The sequence below is a fragment of the Hemitrygon akajei genome, chromosome 18 (assembly GCF_048418815.1).
Source record: "Hemitrygon akajei chromosome 18, sHemAka1.3, whole genome shotgun sequence".
NCBI classification, from domain to species: Eukaryota; Metazoa; Chordata; class Chondrichthyes; order Myliobatiformes; family Dasyatidae; genus Hemitrygon; species Hemitrygon akajei.
The window spans coordinates 79079129-79099971 of NC_133141.1; the positions used below are offsets into that span (position 1 = coordinate 79079129).

Sequence of the window (20843 nt, forward strand, 5' to 3'; positions counted from 1 at the left end):
CTCACCCACAGTGTCTCCCCAATCCCTCCCCCTCACCCACAGTGTCTCCCCAATCCCTCCCCCTCACCGACAGTGTCTCCCAATCCCTCCCCCCTCACCGACAGTGTCTCCCCAATCCCTCCCCCCCACCCACAGTGTCTCCCCAATCCCTCCCCCCTCACCCACAGTGTCTCCCAATCCCTCCCCCCTCACCGACAGTGTCCTCCCCAATCCCTCCCCCCTCACCGACAGTGTCTCCCCAATCCCTCCCCCCTCACCGACAGTGTCTCCCCAATCCCTCCCCCTCACCGACAGTGTCACCCCAATCCCTCCCCCTCACCGACAGTGTCTCCCCAATCCCTCCCCCCTCACCGACAGTGTCTCCCAATCCCTCCCCCCTCACCCACAGTGTCTCCCCAATCCCTCCCCCTCACCCACAGTGTCTCCCCAATCCCTCCCCCCTCCACCGACTGTCTCCCCAATCCCTCCCCCCTCACCGACAGTGTCTCCCCAATCCCTCCCCCCTCACCGACAGTGTCTCCCCCAATCCCTCCCCCCTCACCCACAGTGTCTCCCCAATCCCTCCCCCCTCACCGACAGTGTCTCCCCAATCCCTCCCCCCTCACCGACAGTGTCTCCCCAATCCCTCCCCCCTCACCGACAGTGTCTCCCCAATCCCTCCCCCCTCACCTACAGTGTCTCCCCAATCCCTCCCCCTCACCGACAGTGTCACCCAATCCCTCCCCCTCACCGACAGTGTCTCCCCAATCCCTCCCCCTCACCGACAGTGTCTCCCAATCCCTCCCCCTCACCGAGAGTGTCTCCCCAATCCCTCCCCCCTCACCGACAGTGTCTCCCAATCCCCTCCCCCCTCACCGACAGTGTCTCCCAATCCCTCCCCCCTCACCGACAGTGTCTCCCCCAATCCCTCCCCCTCACCGACAGTGTGTCTCCCCAATCCCTCCCCCCTCACCCACAGTGTCTCCCAATCCCTCCCCCCTCACCCACAGTGTCTCCCAATCCCCCCCCTCACCGACAGTGTCTCCCCGATCCCTCCCCCCCTCACCGACAGTGTCTCCCCGATCCCTCCCCCTCACCGACAGTGTCTCCCCAATCCCTCCCCCTCACCCACAGTGTCTCCCCAATCCCTCCCCCCTCACCCACAGTGTCTCCCAATCCCTCCCCCCTCACCGACAGTGTCTCCCCGATCCCTCCCCCCCTCACCGACAGTGTCTCCCCGATCCCTCCCCCCTCACCCACAGTGTCTCCCCAATCCCTCCCCCCTCACCGACAGTGTCTCCCAATCCCTCCCCCTCACCGACAGTGTCTCCCAATCCCTCCCCCTCACCGACAGTGTCTCCCCAATCCCTCCCCCTCACCGACAGTGTCTCCCAATCCCTCCCCCTCACCGACAGTGTCTCCCCAATCCCTCCCCCTCACCGACAGTGTCTCCCAATCCCTCCCCCTCACCGACAGTGTCTCCCCAATCCCTCCCCCTCACCGACAGTGTCTCCCCAATCCCTCCCCCTCACCGACAGTGTCTCCCCGATCCCTCCCCCCTCACCGACAGTGTCTCCCCAATCCCTCCCCCTCACCGACAGTGTCTCCCCCAATCCCTCCCCCCTCACCCACAGTGTCTCCCCAATCCCTCCCCCCTCACCCACAGTGTCTCCCCAATCCCTCCCCCCTCACCCACAGTGTCTCCCCAATCCCTCCCCCCTCACCCACAGTGTCTCCCCAATCCCTCCCCCTCACCGACAGTGTCTCCCCAATCCCTCCCCCTCACCGACAGTGTCTCCCCAATCCCTCCCCCCTCACCCACAGTGTCTCCGCAATCCCTCCCCCCTCACCCACAGTGTCTCCCCAATCCCTCCCCCTCACCGACAGTGTCTCCCCGATCCCTCCCCCTCACCCACAGTGTCTCCCCGATCCCTCCCCCTCACCCACAGTGTCTCCCCAATCCCTCCCCCTCACCGACAGTGTCTCCCCAATCCCTCCCCCCTCACCCACAGTGTCTCCCCAATCCCTCGCCCTCACCCACAGTGTCTCCCCAATCCCTCCCCCTCACCCACAGTGTCTCCCCAATCCCTCCCCCCTCACCCACAGTGTCTCCCCAATCCCTCCCCCCTCACCGACAGTGTCTCCCCAATCCCTCCCCCCTCACCCACAGTGTCTCCCCAATCCCTCCCCCTCACCGACAGTGTCTCCCAATCCCTCCCCCTCACCCACAGTGTCTCCCCAATCCCTCCCCCTCACCGACAGTGTCTCCCCAATCCGTCCCCCCTCACCCACAGTGTCTCCCCAATCCCTCCCCCCTCACCGACAGTGTCTCCCCAATCCCTCCCCCTCACCGACAGTGTCTCCCAATCCCTCCCCCTCACCCACAGTGTCTCCCCAATCCCTCCCCCTCACCCACAGTGTCTCCCCAATCCCTCCCCCCTCACCGACAGTGTCTCCCCAATCCCTCCCCCCTCACCGACAGTGTCTCCCCAATCCCTCCCCCCTCACCGACAGTGTCTCCCAATCCCTCCCCCTCACCGACAGTCTCCCCCAATCCCTCCCCCTCACCCACAGTCTCCCCAATCCCTCCCCCTCACCGACAGTGTCTCCCCAATCCCTCCCCCTCACCGACAGTGTCTCCCCAATCCCTCCCCCCTCACCCACAGTGTCTCCCCAATCCCTCCCCCTCACCGACAGTGTCTCCCCAATCCCTCCCCCTCACCCACAGTGTCTCCCCAATCCCTCCCCCCTCACCCACAGTGTCTCCCCAATCCCTCCCCCTCACCGACAGTGTCTCCCCAATCCCTCCCCCTCACCGACAGTGCGTCTCCCAACCCCTCCACCTCAGCCCCTCGGCCTGTCACCCACCCCTTGCTCTCAGCTGCGGTTCGCTCACCTGAACCTCACCTTCCTCATGGTGGCCGGGGAAAATGGTCCTGTAACAAAGCTGCTCCCTCACCATACTCCCATCCTCCCTCTGGCTGACCTCCCCCTTCGCTTCCCAGTCATCCAACTCTCACCCCACTCCTCCAAATCCTCGCCCCTCCCCCCCCCCATCTGCCCTCCACTCTTCACCTCCCTGGCCAGTCCTCTCTCCTCCATCACTCCCAACCCCCCCCACACCTCCCTTCTCCCCTTCCTCCTCTCCGTGACGCCCTCACCCGATCAGCCGCGGCCTGATCCAGCGGCGTGGCCGTGCCGTCACGCGGCCGGGCGCGGTCTTGAAACCGAACCGCTGTGGGTCACGTTTTCTCTCTTCATCGTCAAGGACATCCGGGAGGTCCAAGGCTACGTCCTGATTGCCCACAACGAGGTCAGCTCCATTCCACTGGAAAATCTGCGCATCATCCGCGGCAGCCAGCTGTACGAGGGCCGCTACGCGCTGGCCATCATCTCCAACTCCGCCCTTCCGGGACTGGTCTGCGAGAGCTGAGGATGAGGAATCTGACAGGTCAGAGCCTTTCTGCTATCTCAGTGTCACCGGCTGGAAAACGCACAGTCTGTCGGACACAGATCGGCCCATCGAGTTTGCTCCCCCATTCTAACGTGGCTGATTTACTCTCCTCTCAACCCTATTCTCCTGCCTTCTCCCCATAACCTTGGACAGCCTGACCAATCAACCTCTGCTTTAAATACACCCAATGATTTGGCCTCTGCAGCCATCTGTGACAATAAATTCCACAGATTCACCACCCTCTGGCTAAAAAAATTCCTTATCTCTGTTCTAAGTGGACGTCCCTCTATTCTGAGGCTGTGTCCTCTGGTCCTAGACTCCCCCACTATAGGAAGCATCCTCTCCACATCCACTCCATCTGTGTCCTCTGGTCCTAGACTCCCCCACTATGAGGAAACACCTCCTCCACATCCACTCTATCTGTGTCCTCTGGTCGTAGACTCCCCCACTATAGGAAACATCCTCTCCACATCCACTCTATCTGTGTCCTCTGGTCTTAGACTCCCCCACTATAGGAAACATCCTCTCCACATCCACTCTATCTGTGTCCTCTGGTCCTAGACTCCCCCACTACAGGAAACATCCTCTCCACATCCACTCTATCTGTGTCCTCTGGTCGTAGACTCCCCCACTACAGGAAACATCCTCTCCACATCCACTCTATCTGTGTCCTCTGGTCTTAGACTCCCCCACTATAGGAAACATCCTCTCCACATCCACTCTATCTGTGTCCTCTGGTCCTAGACTCCCCCCACTACAGGAAACATCCTCTCCACATCCACTCTATCTGTGTCCTCTGGTCGTAGACTCCCCCACTATAGGAAACATCCTCTCCACATCCACTCTATCTGTGTCCTCTGGTCTTAGACTCCCCCACTATAGGAAACATCCTCTCCACATCCACTCTATCTGTGTCCTCTGGTCCTAGACTCCCCCCCACTACAGGAAACATCCTCTCCACATCCACTCTATCTGTGTCCTCTGGTCGTAGACTCCCCCACTACAGGAAACATCCTCTCCACATCCACTCTATCTGTGTCCTCTGGTCCTAGACCTCCCCACTACAGGAAACATCCTCTCCACATCCACTCTATCTGTGTCCTCTGGTCGTAGACTCCCCCACTACAGGAAACATCCTCTCCACATCCACTCTATCTGTGTCCTCTGGTCTTAGACTCCCCCACTATAGGAAACATCCTCTCCACATCCACTCTATCTGTGTCCTCTGGTCCTAGACTCCCCCACTACAGGAAACATCCTCTCCACATCCACTCTATCTGTGTCCTCTGGTCGTAGACTCCCCCACTATAGGAAACATCCTCTCCACATCCACTCTATCTGTGTCCTCTGGTCTTAGACTCCCCCCACTATAGGAAACATCCTCTCCACATCCACTCTATCTGTGTCCTCTGGTCCTAGACTCCCCCACTACAGGAAACATCCTCTCCACATCCACTCTATCTGTGTCCTCTGGTCGTAGACTCCCCCACTACAGGAAACATCCTCTTCCACATCCACTCTATCTGTGTCCTCTGGTCTTAGACTCCCCCACTATAGGAAACATCCTCTCCACATCCACTCTATCTGTGTCCTCTGGTCGTAGACTCCCCCACTATAGGAAACATCCTCGCCACATCCACTCTATCTGTGTCCTCTGGTCGTCAGAGGCAGAATCAGGTTTAACATCACCAGCATATGTCGTGGAATGTGTGGCAGTAACAATAGAGAGAGAAATACCAAATATACAATATTTATTTATATTAAATAATTAAATTAAATAAGTGGTGCAAAAATAGAATTTAAAAAAAGTAGTGAGTTGGTGTTCATGAGTTCAATGTCCGTTCAGAAATCGGATGGCAAAGGGGAAGGAGCTGTTTCTGAAATCGTTGAGTGTGTGTCTTCAGGCTCCTGTACCTCCTCCCTGATGGCAGAGGGGAAGAAGCTGTTCCTGAATCGTTGAGTGTGTGTCTTCAGGCTCCTGTATCCCCTCCCTGATGGCAGAGGGGAAGAAGCTGTTCCTGAATCGCTGAGTGTGTGTCTTCAGGCTCCTGTACCTCCTCCCTGATGGCAGAGGGGAAGAAGCTGTTCCTGAATCGCTGAGTGTGTGTCTTCAGGCTCCTGTACCTCCTCCCTGATGGCAGAGGGGAAGAATTTGTTTCTGATTCGTTGAGTGTGTGTCTTCAGGCTCCTGTACCCCCTCCTGATGGCAGAGGGGAAGAAGCTGGTCCTGAATCGTTGAGTGTGTGTCTTCAGGCTCCTGTACCTCCTCCCTGATGCAGAGGGGAAGAAGCTGTTCCTGAATCGTTGAGTGTGTGTCTTCAGGCTCCTGTACCCCCTCCCTGATGGCAGAGGGGAAGAAGCTGTTCCTGAATCGTTGAGTGTGGGCCTTCAGGCTCCTGTACCTCCTCCCTGATGGCAGAGGGGAAGAATTTGTTTCTGAATTGCTGAGTGTGTGTCTTCAGGCTCCTGTGCCCCAGGGGCTATTTGAGATGCACACCATTAGTAGACAGTGGGAGCTCATCCCCTTTCCCACCCCCATGTATAAAAACTTTAAGGAGCCGTTATACAGGGTCATGTTTTGTTAAGTTTAATGATGAGTTCCTGCATTTTAACCTCATCGTGTGAGCTACCCGCTACGCGCCGGACAGTAACTCAGTTGTGTGTTCGACAGAGATCCTGACCGGAAGCATCTGGATCAGCGACAACCCCTTACTGTGCTTCCTGGATACAATTAAGTGGGACGACATTCAGGACAAGAACAACAAGTTTCCCCACCCTGGGAACCTGACCTGGAATCGGACTGTCTCATGTGAGTGGCGGTGGGCAAGAAACCCGCGCGGAGGGTTTGGAAAGCGGAACAGCTGTCCCACCGGGGCCTCGGGATTCCGGGTCCGGTGTTACGGACGAGCGTCACGCGCTGGGCTCTTCCCTGGCCGCAGTGGGTGACCGTGACACCTCCGCAGCCTCCGCTCTTCCCGTCCGCCGGAGCTGACCCCCGCACGCGAGGACGGGCACGCCCCTGTCCCCGGCGGGGTGCGAGGCCCGCCAACTACCCTCACCTGGTTCAGGCCGCCCGCCGAAGGGGTGTGCCGGGGTGTGTCGCGTGCAGACAGCAACTGGGGGCCACACGTGAGAGCTGAGTGTCTGGTCGGGGGCCAAAGGTGAGCGAGCTTCTCCCCCCACCCCCAGAAAGGTCAAGCCCCTCCACCGGAGGCGATAACCCTCCCCGGACACCCCCGTAGACGCGAGTAGCTCGTCGGTAAGTGGAGGCTGCTGTTGCCCCTCCACCTCTGGGGGGGGTAGGGGACGGCGCGGGTTCTGTTCTCAATGTGCAATGCTTTAAATGCCGTCTCTCTCCCTGTAGGTGAGAGATGCAGCCCCCTCTGTAAGTCGGCGGCGTGCTGGGGTTCCGGTCCCGAGAACTGCCAGATCTGTGAGTGACTCCCAGCCCCCCTCTTGGTCGGGATCAGGCTTTTTTTTGGGGGGGGGGGGGGGTGCGCGACACTGTAGCGTATCGGTCAGCGAACGCGGCACGGGCTCAATTCCCGCTGTTGTCCGTGAAGCGCTCGCTCGCACGTCCTCCCTGGGTTTCCTCCGGGCGCTCCGGTCTCCTCCCGCGGTCCGAGGACGCACGGGTCGGGGTTGGCGACCTCGTGGGCTCGCGGCGTTGGCGCCTGTCGCGTGCTGACACTCGCGGGGCTGCCCCCGCTCCCCCCCCCCCCACCCGGCACAAACCCCGGACTGCGACCGACGCACTTCACTGCGGAGGCGCGACGCGCTGGAGCTGACCCGTAACTCCTCGTTTGGCGCGTCAGCCGTCCCCTGGGGCCGCGGCAGACCCTCACCCCAAGGGTGCCGGAGCCAACTGTACTCTGAGCGATCACCGGGGTGGGATAGGGAGGGCCGGGACCCACCCGGAGACCGACGGTTACAACACTGTTCTCTGCTGACCCTTAACCTACTCCAAGGTCAAACCAACCCTTCCCTCTCACATCACCCTCCAATTTTCTGTCATCCCATGTGCCCACCTACCAGTCTCTTCAATGCCCCCTAATGTATCTGCCCCTACCCTCCACCCCTGACGGGCATTCCTCACACCCACCACTCTCCGTGTAAAGAACAATTACTCCCCCACCCCCCCTAACTTCCTCCAATCGTGATAATCTATGCTCCCTTGTGTTGGCCGTTTCCCACACGAGTTGTCCACTCTATCTGTGCCTCTTATCATCTTGTACACCTCCGTCAAGCCTCCTCTCATCCCCCTTGCCCCCAAAGAGCAAAGCCCTGGCTCACGCAAACGACCCTCCGAGGACCCGCCCTCTAGTCCTGGTAAGTCTCCTCTGCACTCTGTCCAGTTTCCCCACCCTTCCTACCGTGAGCCGACCAGGCCCGGCCATAGTTGTTGGAGGGGTGGTAACGGAGCCTTGTGCCGTTCGCAGTTACTCGGAAATTCTGCGCGCAGGAGTGCCTGACGCGCTGCAAGGGGCCCGATCCGACAGACCTGCTGTCACAGCGAGTGCGCCGCGGGCTGCGTGGGGCCCAAGGACACCGACTGCCTGGTAAGCACAGGGCGACAGCGGGGGGGGACCCCCACCAAGCCGAGATCCGTGCGGGGACCGTGGCCTGTCCGCGTCTCTGCTCCCCGAGGTCGGTCGGTCTGTCTCTGTATCCTGGGGACTGTCTGTGTCCCAGGTTTGCCCCCCCCCCCCCACCTCCGGGTGGGATACAAGGAGGAGGGTGGTTATACCCCCTGTGTATGGGTGATGGTGTGACATTAGGGCAGAGTGGGTCACCCTGTGGCTGTGGGGTGATGCCTCGATGATCAGGCAGTGTGGGTCACCCCGTGGGTGGGGTTACTTTGCAGGCATATTTGGCCGAAAGGGTGACCCAGTCTCCTCCAACAAACCCACCCACAGGAGTTCTGGGGTGCCCGTCCCAGACTGAGCCGGTCAGATTTCAATCCGACGTGGGCTCCGTAGAATCTGGGATCGTTGACCCTCCCCCCCTCCCCCAGGTAGCGAAGGTGAGAGGTCAGTTCCGTTCCTGATGCGAAAATGGAAGACCGGTCAGCGAAGCTGAACGTAGCGAGGTTGCGTCTGTGCTGACTGAGCTTATAATGCCGGCAGGCTCAGACCTCTTCAGGGCAAGCAGTCAGGACAGTGCAGTGTAAAAGTTATAACAAGTTTTATAACCAAACAGAAGTTTTGTTCAAAACTTTGCACCTGGAGAGGCAAGGCAGTGTTCAAATGAATACGGCTCCCGAGTCCCCAGCAGATCGAGTACGGCAACTCACGGGAGGGAGGCCCCAGGCTCTGTCCCTTCCAGCTGGAAGCAACAGGCACAATCCTAGGCTCCAATTGGCTGCTCACCTTTTTTTGAGGTGAAGCCGAGCAGCTCTGCCTCAAACGTCCCCGACCGGTTTAAAATCGACGGGGGTTTGCTGGGGATCTGTTGTCGCTGGGGCATTCAGCGTTTAGCGGTTGGGCCCGGCTCCTTCCCGCCTTCCCAGTGCCTCCACTCTCTAAACTGGCGGCTGATGGACCGGGATCATGGAAAGCGTTCGGGCAGGTTGTGAGCACGCGGCCGGTGGGGGGAAATGACCCCTCTTGCGCTTGGTGATCTCATTAGAGAAGATTCAGTGAGCCCTTGATCTGGCTCACAGCTTTTCATTAACCTGGTCCAACACCCAGAGTGCACCAGGGAACACGTTGCCGTGAGGCGTGCAACCAGGGGTCCTCGGGTCTGTCAACACCGGGCCGCCCAGCCAGGGTTTATCAGGACCGAGATAGTGAAAGGCGTGTCACTCTGAGGGGGAGGGTATTCTAGACCCGGCCTCGGTCTCTGATCTCTGCCCACTACCCCCCTCTCCTCAGGCCTGCCACCATTTCAGTAACGGAGGTCTCTGCCGCGGCGACTGCCCCCCCGCTCAGCATCTACAACGCCCAGACCTACCAGATGGAGCACAACCCGGGTGGGACGTACATCTTCGGGGCCAGCTGCGTCCAGCAGTGTCCGCGTAAGACCCGCCCCACCCACCACCGTCCCTCCTCCCTGGACTCTCACCGTGCACTTCCTCCCCCAGCCTGTCGCTCCCTCTTCCTCTCTCCCTCCTCCCCCCTCTCCCCCCCCTCCCTCTCCCTCCTCCCCCTCTCCCACATCCCTCTCCCTCCTCCCCCTCTCCCACATCCCTCTTGCCCCCCTCCCCATCCCTCTCCCCTCTCTCCCCCCCCCTCCCCCTCTCCCCCCTCCCTCTCCCTCCTCCCCCTCTCCCACATCCCTCTCGCCCCCTCTCCCCCCTCCCCCTCTTGTCCTCTCTCAGCCCTGCCCCTGCCCACTCCCACCTCTCCCTTCCCTCTCCCCCTCCCTCCCCCATCTGTCTCTCCCCCTCCCTCTCCCACATCCCTCTCGCCCCCCCCCCTCCCCATCCCTCTCCCTCTCTCCCCCATCTCCCTCTCTTGTCCTCTCTCAGCCCCTGCTCACTCCCACTCTCCCTTCCCTCTCCCCATCACTCTCTCCCCATCCCTCTCTCCCTCCCCCATCTCCCTCTCTTGTCCTCTCTCAGCCCTGCTCACTCCCACTCTCCCTTCCCTCTCCCCATCACTCTCTCCCCCCCCTCACCTCCCTCTCCCCTCTCTCCCCATTCCCTCTCTCCCTCCCTCCTCCCTTCCCTCTCCCCATCACTCTCTCCCCCTCCCTCTCCCTTCCCTCTCCCCATCCCTCTCTCCCTCCCCTCTCCCTTCCCTCTCCCCATCACTCTCTCCCCCTCCCTCTCCCTTCCCTCTCCCCATCACTCTCTCCCTCCCTCCCTCTCCCTTCCCTCTCCCCATCCCTCTCTCCCTCCCTCTCCCTTCCCTCTCCCCATCACTCTCTCCCCCTCCCTCTCCCTTCCCTCTCCCCATCACTCTCTCCCTCCCTCTCCCTTCCCTCTCCCCATCACTCTCTCCCCCTCCCCTCCCTTCCCTCTCCCTCTCCCTTCCCTCTCCCCATCCCTCTCTCCCTCCCTCTCCCTTCCCTCTCCCCATCCCTCTCCCCCTCCCTCTCCCTTCCCTCTCCCCATCACTCTCTCCCCCTCCCTCTCCCTTCCCTCTCCCCATCCCTCTCTCCCCATCCCTCCCCCTCCCAATCCCTCTCCCTCTCCCCTCCCTGCTCGCATTCTCCCTGCATCCCCTCACCTCTCTCTCCCGTTCTGTCCGACTTGCAGACAACTACCTGTCCACCGACGAGGGCTCCTGCACGCTGGACTGTCCGAACGACACCAGGGAGGTGACTGACGGCCGCCGCCAGCGTTGCGAGAAGTGCAGAGAGCCGTGCCCCAGAGGTGAGTACGGACGGGGTGGGTCGCACCCCGCTCACCCCCACCCCTCTGCCTTTCACGGCTCTGCGGTCTGCTGGGAAAAACAGCAGACAGAGCATTAAAGCGCCACAGAGACCCATCGGCCCACAATGTCGTGCTGACCCTGTAAACCACTCTAACATCAACCTGACCCTTCCCTCTCAAGAGGCCTGAGAGCCTCTTCAATGTCCCGAATGTATCTGCCTCTACCCCCACCCCTGGCAGGACGTTCCCCACACCCAGCACTCTCTGTGTAAAAATACCCACCTCTGATATCTCTCCCCCCCCCCCCCCCCAAATACTTTCCTCCAATCACTTTAAAGTTATACTCCCTCCAATTAGCCATTTCCACCCCGGGGAAAAGTTTCTGACTGTCCACTCGATCTGCGCCTCTTATCATCTTGGATACCTCCATCAAGTCTCCTCTCATCCTCCTTCGCTCCAGAGAGAAAAGCCCCAGCTCTCCTCGTGAGACGTGCTCTCCATCGCCAAGTGCTCCTCATACGTTAACCCCTTCATTCCCGGAATCATCCTGGTGAATCTCCTCTGCACCCTCTCTAATCCAGGCAGCGTCCCGGTGAATCTCCTCTGCACCCTCTCTAATCCAGGCAGCATCCTGGTGAATCTCCTCTGCACCCTCTCTAATCCAGGCAGCATCCTGGTGAATCTCCTCTACACCCTCTCTAATCCAGGCAGCATCCTGGTGAATCTCCTCTACACCCTCTCTAATCCAGGCAGCATCCTGGTAAATCTCCTCTGCACCCTCTCTAATCCAGGCAGCGTCCTGGTGAAACTCCTCTGCACCCCTCTCTAATCCAGGCAGCGTCCTGGTGAATCTCCTTGGCACCCCCTCTGTAAAGAGGAAGACTCATTTTTTTTAAAATTCCATTGAAAGTAAATTTATTATCAAAGTGTTATGTCTATGTCATCATAGGCTGGCAGGGTGGAGATGCGTCTCTACCGAAGGAGGTGTAAGGCGCTCCTTCCCTCTGCTAGCCTTGCCCTCACCCTTGGGCAAGGTATAGCACCTGCTTAGCCCCCGATCAGGGTCACATGAAACCACGGAGCAGGTGGTGGACGGTCGTACGGGCAGCCGGTGCAGATCACAAGTCCTAGTGATGTGACCCCTGACACCAGGCAGACAATCTCTGAAGAGTATTGATAACGGCTGGGGAGGAGGTCACTGCCCAGAAGAAGGCGATGACAAACTCCTTCTGTAGAAAATTTTTTGCCAAGAACAGTCGCGGTCATGGAAAGACCACGATCGCCCGTGTCATATGACACGGCGCATAATGATGATGTCATATGACCCGGTGCCTAAGGAACGCTCAAGTGTGTCACCGTATCTAACCCTGAGATTCAATTTCTTGTGGGCATTCACAGTAGAATACTTAAATGCGATAGAAGCAATTAGAAACTACACAATCAGTCTACAAAAGAAGACAAACCATGCAAACACACACACACACACAAAAACCGTGAATAAGGAACTGAGAGAGGTGAGTTGCAGAGAGCTTGAAAACGAGTCCCTGGGCTGTGGAATCGGTTCAGGGGGTGAAGCTGTCCGCGCGGGTTGATCCCACCCTCCAGCCGTGCACCCACCACTCCGACGAAGAGACTTTGCCCGCAGCTGTTCACCGCATCCTCTTCCCCACCAAAGCTGCGCAACTTGGGCCAAGTCCCTCCGGTCTTCCTGTTTTCCCCGCTTCCAAAGTTCCAAGATCAAAGTCAGCCGTGATATCCAAGTACACCCCTGGGATTTGTTGTCTTGCGGGCATGCTCGATAAACCCGAGAAACACGGTGAATCAGTGAATGGACCTGCACCCAGCAGGGCGGACAAACAACCAGTGTGTAACAGACAACAGACTGGGCAAATGGAAAAGAGAAAAAAATAATAACGACAACAAATAAATAAGCAGTAAATGTCGAGAACATGAGATGAAGAGTCCTTGAAACGTCAGTCCATAGGTTGTGGGAACATTTCAGTGATGGAGCAAATGTTATCCCCTTTGGTTTCGGAGCCTGATGCCTAATAACTGTTCCTGAGCCTGGTGGTGTGGGTCCTGAGGCTCCTGTACCTCTTTCCTGATGGTTGAGGGGTAATAACTGTTCCTGAACCTGGTGGTGTGGGAACTGAGGCTCCTGTACCTCCTTCCTAATGGTTGAGGGGGGTAATAACTGTTCCTGAACCTGATGGTGTGGGTCCTGAGGCTCCTGTACCTCCTTCCTGATGGTTGAGGGGTAATAACTGTTCCTGAACCTGGTGGTGTGGGTCCTGAGGCTCCTGTATCTCCTTCCTGATGGTTGAGGGGTAAGAACTGTTCCTGAACCTGGTGGTGTGGGTCTGAGGCTCCTGTACCTCCTTCCTGATGGTTGAAGGGTAATAACTGTTCCTGAACCTGGTGGTGTGGGTCCTGAGGCTCCTGTACCTCCTTCCTGATGGCTGAGGGGTGATATCTATTCCTGAACCTGGTGGTGTGGGTCCTGAGGCTCCTGTACCTCCTTCCTGATGGCTGAGGGGTAATAACTGTTCCTGAACCCTGGTGGTGTGGGTCCTGAGGCTCCTGTACCTCCTTCCTGATGGCTGAGGGGTAATAAACTGTTCCTGAACCTGGTGGTGTGGGTCCTGAGGCTCATGTACCTCCTACCTGATGGCTGAGGGGTAATAACTGTTCCTGAACCTGGTGGTGTGGGTCCTGAGGCTCCTGTAGCTCGATCCTGATGGTTGAGGGGTAATAACTGTTCCTGAACCTGGTGGTGTGGGACCTGAGGCTCCTGTACCTCCTTCCTGATGGCTGAGGGGTGATATCTATTCCTGAACCTGGTGGTGTGAGTCCTGAGGCTCCTGTACCTCCTTCCTGATGGCAAACAGCAAGGAAAACACATGGCCTAGGCGGCCAGGGTCCCTGATTTGTGATGCTTTTCCGCTACAGCGTTTCATGTAGATGTGCTCAATGGTTTGGGGGGGGGGGGGAGTGTTTAACGGTTACTACCCCTCAACTATCAGGCTCTTGAACAAAACAAGATAACTTCACTCATCTAGTGAGATGTCCCCACAACCAGTGATCTCACTTTAAGGATTCTTTATCGGTGTTATTCATGATCTGAGTATCTATTGCTATTTATTTATATTTGCATTTTGCACAGCTTGTTGTCTAGTGGACTCCGGTTGATCTTTCACTGATCCTGTTTACAGTTACTGCTCTGTAGATTTGCTGAGGATGCCCGCAGAGAGACGAACCTCAGGGTTGAATGTGGTGACGTGTCTGTGCTCTGATAATAGGTTTTACTTTGGGAATGCTGAGGTGAGTGAAGTCATCCCCGCTGGTAACCAAAAATCAGGTGAAATCAACTGTAGTAAATCAAGTCAATTGCGAGGAAGGAAGGTGAGGTGAGGAAGGGGGCTGTTTGAGATGCCACAGCACGTGCTGTGATCAAAGAACAGGGGCGTGGGACGCCACGGTAGCGAGAGCCTATTACAGCCTGGGGTGTTGGGAGTTCTGAGTCTGATCTTGGTACTGGTTTGTAAAGAGTCTGTACCCCCTCCCTGTGGAATGCGTGGGTTTCCGGTTTCCTCCCACAGTCCGAAGGCGTACGGGTTCGCAGGTCTTTGTAAGTTGTCCTGGGATTCGTGCTGAAAGGTTAAGTAGGTGGGTCGCTGGGCTGTCTCGGTATAAAATTAGCAGGCAGCGGATGTACGGCGCTTACATGACATCCGAGAGATAGCAGTCAGTGGTTGTCACTGCCAGTAACAGCTCGTGTTACTCAGTAATGTGTGGAATGGATGACGGGGGTGAGGAGAGAGCCAGGGAGATGTAACAGTGCCTGTGCAGTGTTTCTCCCTCGGAAATTGGTACCTTGGAGTGACTGCAGATACAGTCGCCGGCGACACAAGTTACCGCCTGTCGCGACATTAAAGATACAGTCGCCGCCGACGCAAGTTACCGCCTGTCGCGACAGTGCAGATACAGTCGCCGCCGACGCAAGTTACCGCCTGTCGCGACAGTGCAGATACAGTCGCCGCCGACGCAAGTTACCGCCTGTCGCGACAGTGCAGATACAGTCGCCGCCGACGCAAGTTACCGCCTGTCGCGACAGTGCAGATACAGTCGCCGCCGACGCAAGTTACCGCCTGTCGCGACAGTGCAGATACAGTCGCCGCCGACGCAAGTTACCGCCTGTCGCGACATTAAAGATACAGTCGCCGCCGACGCAAGTTACCGCCTGTCGCGACATTAAAGATACAGTCGCCGGCAACACAAGTTACCGCCTGTCGCGACATTAAAGATACAGTCGCCGCCGACGCAAGTTACCGCCTGTCGCGACATTAAAGATACAGTCGCCGCCGACGCAAGTTACCGCCTGTCGCGACATTAAAGATACAGTCGCCGCCGACGCAAGTTACCGCCTGTCGCGACATTAAAGATACAGTCGCCGGCGACGCAAGTTACCGCCTGTCGCGACATTAAAGATACAGTCGCCACCGACGCAAGTTACCGCCTGTCGCGACATTAAAGATACAGTCGCCGGCGACGCAAGTTACCGCCTGTCGCGACATTAAAGATACAGTCGCCGCCGACGCAAGTTACCGCCTGTCGCGACATTAAAGATACAGTCGCCGCCGACGCAAGTTACCGCCTGTCGCGACATTAAAGATACAGTCACCGGCGACGCAAGTTACCGCCTGTCACGACATTAAAGATGCAGTTACCGCCTGTCACGACATTAAAGATGCAGTTACCGCCTGTCACGACAGTGCAGATACAGTCACCGCCGACGCAAGTTACCGCCTGTCGCGACATTAAAGATACAGTCGCCGCCGACACAAGTTACTACCTGTTGCGATACTGCAGATACAGTCGCCAGCGATGCAAGTTACCGCCTGTCGCGACAGTGCAGATACAGAGAGAGTGGACAGAAAGGGACTAATTAAAACACGGAGACAAAAGGAGCGACATTGACAACGAACAGTACGAAGACAATGACAGAACTCCCAATGTGGGGGGGGGGGGGGGAGCCCCTCAGGGAAGGAATACCTGGAAGAGAAGTCCAAGGAGAACAGAAAGAAGGAGATACGGCTCAGGCCATCACAGCAGATCCACGTGGAGCGCTGTCACAGGAAAGCAGCGTCCATCATCAGAGATCCCCACAGCCCAGGACACGCTCTCTTCTTGCTGCTGCCATCAGGAAGGATGTACAGGAGCCTCAGGACCCACACCGCCAGGTTCAGGAACAGTTATTACCCCTCAACCATCAGGAAGGAGGTACAGGAACCTCAGGTCCCACACCAGCAGGTTCAGGAACAGTTCTTACCCCTCAACCATCAGGAAGGAGGTACAGGAGCCTCAGGACCCACACCACCAGGTTCAGGAACAGTTATTACCCCTCAACCATCAGGAAGGAGGTACAGGAGCCTCAGGACCCACACCACCAGGTTCAGGAACAGTTATTACCCCTAAACCATCCGGATGGAGGTACAGGAGACTCAGGTCCCACACCACCAGGTTCAGGAACAGTTATTACCCCTCAACCATCAGGAAGGAGGTACAGGAACCTCAGGTCCCACACACCAGGTTCAGGAACAGTTATTACCCCTCAACCATCAGGAAGGAGGTACAGGAACCTCAGGTCCCACACCGCCAGGTTCAGGAACAGTTATTACCCCTCAACCATCAGGAAGGAGGTACAGGAACCTCAGGTCCCACACCACCAGGTTCAGAAACAGTTATTACCCCCTCAACCATCAGGAAGGAGGTACAGGAACCTCAGGTCTCACACCACCAGGTTCAGGAACAGTTATTACCCCCTCAACCTTCAGGCTCCTGAACCAGAATGGATAATTTCACTCACCTCAACACTGAAGTGATTCCACAGCCAGTGAACTCGTTTTTCAGGGCTCTGCAGTCAATCTCAGCGGTGTATTTATTTTTGAGTTAGTTTATTTTTTATTTTGAAGAGGTTGGGACTGTTTTGTTGTCAGTCTTTGTGTGTAGTTTTTCATTGATTTTAATCTATTTCCTTGTTCTACCTGAAGGGAAATGGATCTTAGGGTTGGATACGGTGGTATATTTGCACTTTGCTAGTAAGTTTACATTGAGCTTTGAAATTTGTTGTAAACAACAGTAATTGGTCAAGTGTGTATAGATTTTGATCAAGTGTATTGTCATCTCACATGTATACAACTAAATGAAACACCATTCCTCTGGGACCAAGGTACAAACACAGTAGATATATCTATCTCACACACGCACACACACATGCACAGACACACTCACACACACACACACACATTCACACACACACACACATTCACACACACACACACACAGACACACACACACACTCACTCACACACACACACACACAGACACACACACACACACACACACAGACTCACACACACACAGACACACACACACACATTCACACACACAGACACACTCACACACACACACACAGACACACACACACACTCACTCACACACACACACACACAGACACACACACACGCACACACAGACTCACACACACACACTCACAAACACACACACATTCACACACACACATACACAGACACACACTCACACAGAGACACACATAACATATTAAAAAACTATTCTGCAGATGTATGAGTTGGCATAAAGTGCTTATAGTTAAATATCCAGCTGTTCTGCTGTCATATGGAGTGTGTACTGGGTGGAGATGGTGTTCGGAAGTCTCCCAGCCTGGGGGAAGAAGGTGTTAGACCCTAATACCACTTGCCCCCGCAGAGCACCACTGATTATTGACGGCCAGCAAGAACCTGCCAATCTGATCACAGCCACTGCTCACGATAACATGTAACAGGGCGTTCAGAAGTCTCACGGCCTGCGGGAGATAACCGCCACCCAGTCGAGCCGTTCTCATTTTGATACTGCGTACCTCCTGCCTGACGGTGGGAGGTCAGAGAGACTGTGGGAACGCTAGGACGGGTCCTTGACAATGCCAGTGGCCCTGTGAAAGCACCTCTCCTGGCGTAGGGCCAGGTTGGCTTATCCCTTCCGATTTCCTTAAGTACCTTGAAAAAACTTGCTTCCTACTATTCCTTTCATAGAACAATCAGGGTTCGAAGGGATTGTTAAATGTAAGGGTTGCTTTGATTTTTTTTTGGCGGGGGGTGTGTGGAGTGTGTTTCCCACTAGAGCAGGCATTCCCAAACGCTCTTGTGCCCAGGGAGCTGGCTTGCTGCGGTTTCAGAAATAACTGCAGCAAATCAGGATAAAGTTTACTTTCTCAACCCCACGCGCTCGGTTTGGCTGAAGAAACGTGCTTCCCGCCGACGGGGGATGGTCACCGGCGATCGGTGTTAACGCATTGGTCTGTCTCGCAGTGTGCAGTGGTTTGGGGGTGAACGTTATGAAGGACGTCCGTGCGGTGACCTCCACCAACATCGATTCCTTCAAAGGCTGCGTCAAGATCTTCGGCAGCCTGGTCTTCCTCACCGAGACTTTCGCTGGGTGAGTACCGTGTCTGTCGTCACCCCCTCACCTGTCCATCCCTGCACTCTCACACCGTGTCTGTCGTCACCCCCTCCCCCACCTGTCGTCCCTGCACTCTCACACCGTGTCTGTCGTCACCCCCTCCCCCACCTGTCCGTCCCTGCACTCTCACACCGTGTCTGTCGTCACCCCCTCCCCCACCTGTCCGTCCCTGCACTCTCACACCGTGTCTGTCGTCACCCCCTCACCTGTCCGTCCCTGCACTCTCACACCGTGTCTGTCGTCACCCCCCTCACCTGTCCGTCCCTGCACTCTCACACCGTGTCTGTCGTCACCCCCTCACCTGTCCGTCCCTGCACTCTCACACCGTGTCTGTCGTCACCCCCTCACCTGTCCGTCCCTGCACTCTCACTCTCTCCGGTCATGGGGTTTGAGTGAGAAATTCCTCCCCCCCCATTCTTCTAAACTCCAGTGAGTACAATGTCTGTCACTCCCCCTCCCCCACCTGTCCGTCCCTGCACTCTCACACTCTCCGGTCGTGGGGTTTGAGTGAGCAATCCCCCACCCCATTTTTCTAACCTCCGGTAAGTACATGCCCAGAGTCGTCAGACGTTCCTGACGTGATAACCCTTTCATTGTCATGAACCTCCTCTCCTGCTTGTGAGACTGCGGTCAGGCCAGTGCCTTGTGAACCCTCAGCGTTACATCCTTCCGTTTAGGTTCTAGTTTCAGAGTCCATTTGGCATCGGAAGGTGTATGCAGAGTGTACAACCCGAGGCTCGTCCTCTCCACAGGCGTCCACGGAGCAAGCGACTCTGCAGAACGAACGGTAGAAAGACCGAAGTTGCCCCCCCCTCCCCCCCCCATTTGCATGTAGCAGGCATCGGACCCCCTTCCCCTCCAGCCCCACCCACGCCAACAGGAGCACTGATTCCACCCCCCAGCCCCCACCAGCGCGAGCTGTCGCAGAAACACCAAAGAGTCCATTTGTCAGACTGTTTTAAGTCGGTGACTGAGGTGCGACACTGGTTCTGCGGTCGGCAGGGACTAGACGGGCCAAAGGTACTCTGTGGACTTTCACGCAAAGGCCTGGTACGGGAACACCAATGCCCTTGAATGGAAAGTCCTATGAAAGGTAGTGGACACGGCCCAGTCCATCACGGGTAAAGCCCTCCCCACCACTGAGCACAACGACGTGGGGGTGCGCACTGCAGGGAGTTTCCCAGACGCAGTGTCACAGTCAGATCTGAGAAAAGACCATAAATAAGATATGGAAGCAGAAGTAGGCCATTCGGCCCATCGAGTCTGCCCCGCCATTCAGTCATGGGGCTGATGCAATTCTTCCAGTCATCCCCACTCCCCTGCCTTCTCCCCACACCCTCTGATGCCCTGGCTAATCAGGAACCTATCTATCTCTGCCCTAAAATACACCCAACGACTTGACCTCCACAGCCACTCATGGGCCACAAATTCCACAGATTTACCCCCCCCCCCCCGACTGAAGTAATTTCTCCACATCACTGTTCTAAGTGGACATCCTTCAGTCCTGAAGTTGTGCCCTCTTGTCCTAGACTCCCCTCCCATGGGAAATAACTTTGCCATATCTAATCTGTTCAGGCCTTTTAACATTCGGAATGTTTCTATGAGATCCTCCCTCATTCTCCTGAACTCCGGGGAATACAGCCCAAGAGCTGCCAGACATTCCTCATACGGTAACCCTTTCATTCCTGGAATCATATCCATCGATAGAAGTTTGCCTGAGTTTCAGATCTCACGCCAAATCTCCGCAACCTCCTGAGGAAGCCGAGGCGCTGTCTTGCTTTCTTCACGATCGCGCTGGGCCCAGGCCGGGCCCTCTGAAACGGCGGGTAGGGGACTTGTCCGTCTCCGGCCGAGGGGGGGTGCCTGCGTTCACCGCGACACGTCATTCACGGCCTTACGCGGGGAGGGAGGGTGTGGGGACAGGAAGGGTATCGCCGTTCGCAAGAAAGCACAAAAACAGGAGCAAGCGAGCGATCAGCACGTGGAATTTTAAACGTCAAACCGCAAAGAGCCCTGGAAACCGTCCGGGGCGTGTCAGCCGCCGTGCCAGTTCGGCCTAGCGCTGTGGCAGTCGGTTCGGTTCCGGGGGGGGGGCGGGCGAGGTGCGGAGTGCCGAGTGGTCTTGCGGCCTCACGTTTAACTCTCTGCCCCTTTCAGTGACCCGTCGGCAAAGGTCAAACCCCTGGATCCAAAGAAGCTGAAGGTCTTCAGCGCTCTGACGGAGATCACAGGTACGAGCCCCCCCCCCCCCCACTCGTCACGGGCGGAGTTACACAACGTGAAAGGAAGCAGGGGGGAGGGATTTGACCCCTCGAGACTTTCCCGCCCCCCGCTGCAGGCCCGGGTTGGCGTGGGAGGGAGGGACTGGGGGGGGGGAGGTGTTTTGCCGTTGTTGAGGTCCGTGCTGTTCTGCCGGGCACTGTGGGCACGCGACATTCGTCCCGCTACGCGGTGGGCGCCCGCGGGCTGTCCGCGGCACCTCCTGGGTGGCTGAGCTGGCTTTTAACGCCAAGGCCGAATTTCACTGAACAGATACACTTGACAGATAGAATAAAC

General features: G+C 57.0%; 1 protein-coding gene across 1 annotated transcript in view; it reads left to right on the top strand.

The window, feature by feature from the left end:
- The first annotated feature begins 2893 nt into the window (after positions 1–2893).
- Positions 2894–20843, top strand: part of LOC140741411 (receptor tyrosine-protein kinase erbB-2-like) — an 84692-nt gene continuing 66742 nt past the window's right edge. Inside the window, 11 exon segments of the mRNA XM_073071578.1 lie at positions 2894–3394; positions 3397–3430; positions 6105–6242; positions 6798–6866; positions 7873–7934; positions 7936–7992; positions 9307–9351; positions 9353–9449; positions 10635–10751; positions 18137–18263; positions 20445–20518. Of these exon segments, the coding sequence (XP_072927679.1) occupies positions 2894–3394; positions 3397–3430; positions 6105–6242; positions 6798–6866; positions 7873–7934; positions 7936–7992; positions 9307–9351; positions 9353–9449; positions 10635–10751; positions 18137–18263; positions 20445–20518 (1321 nt within the window).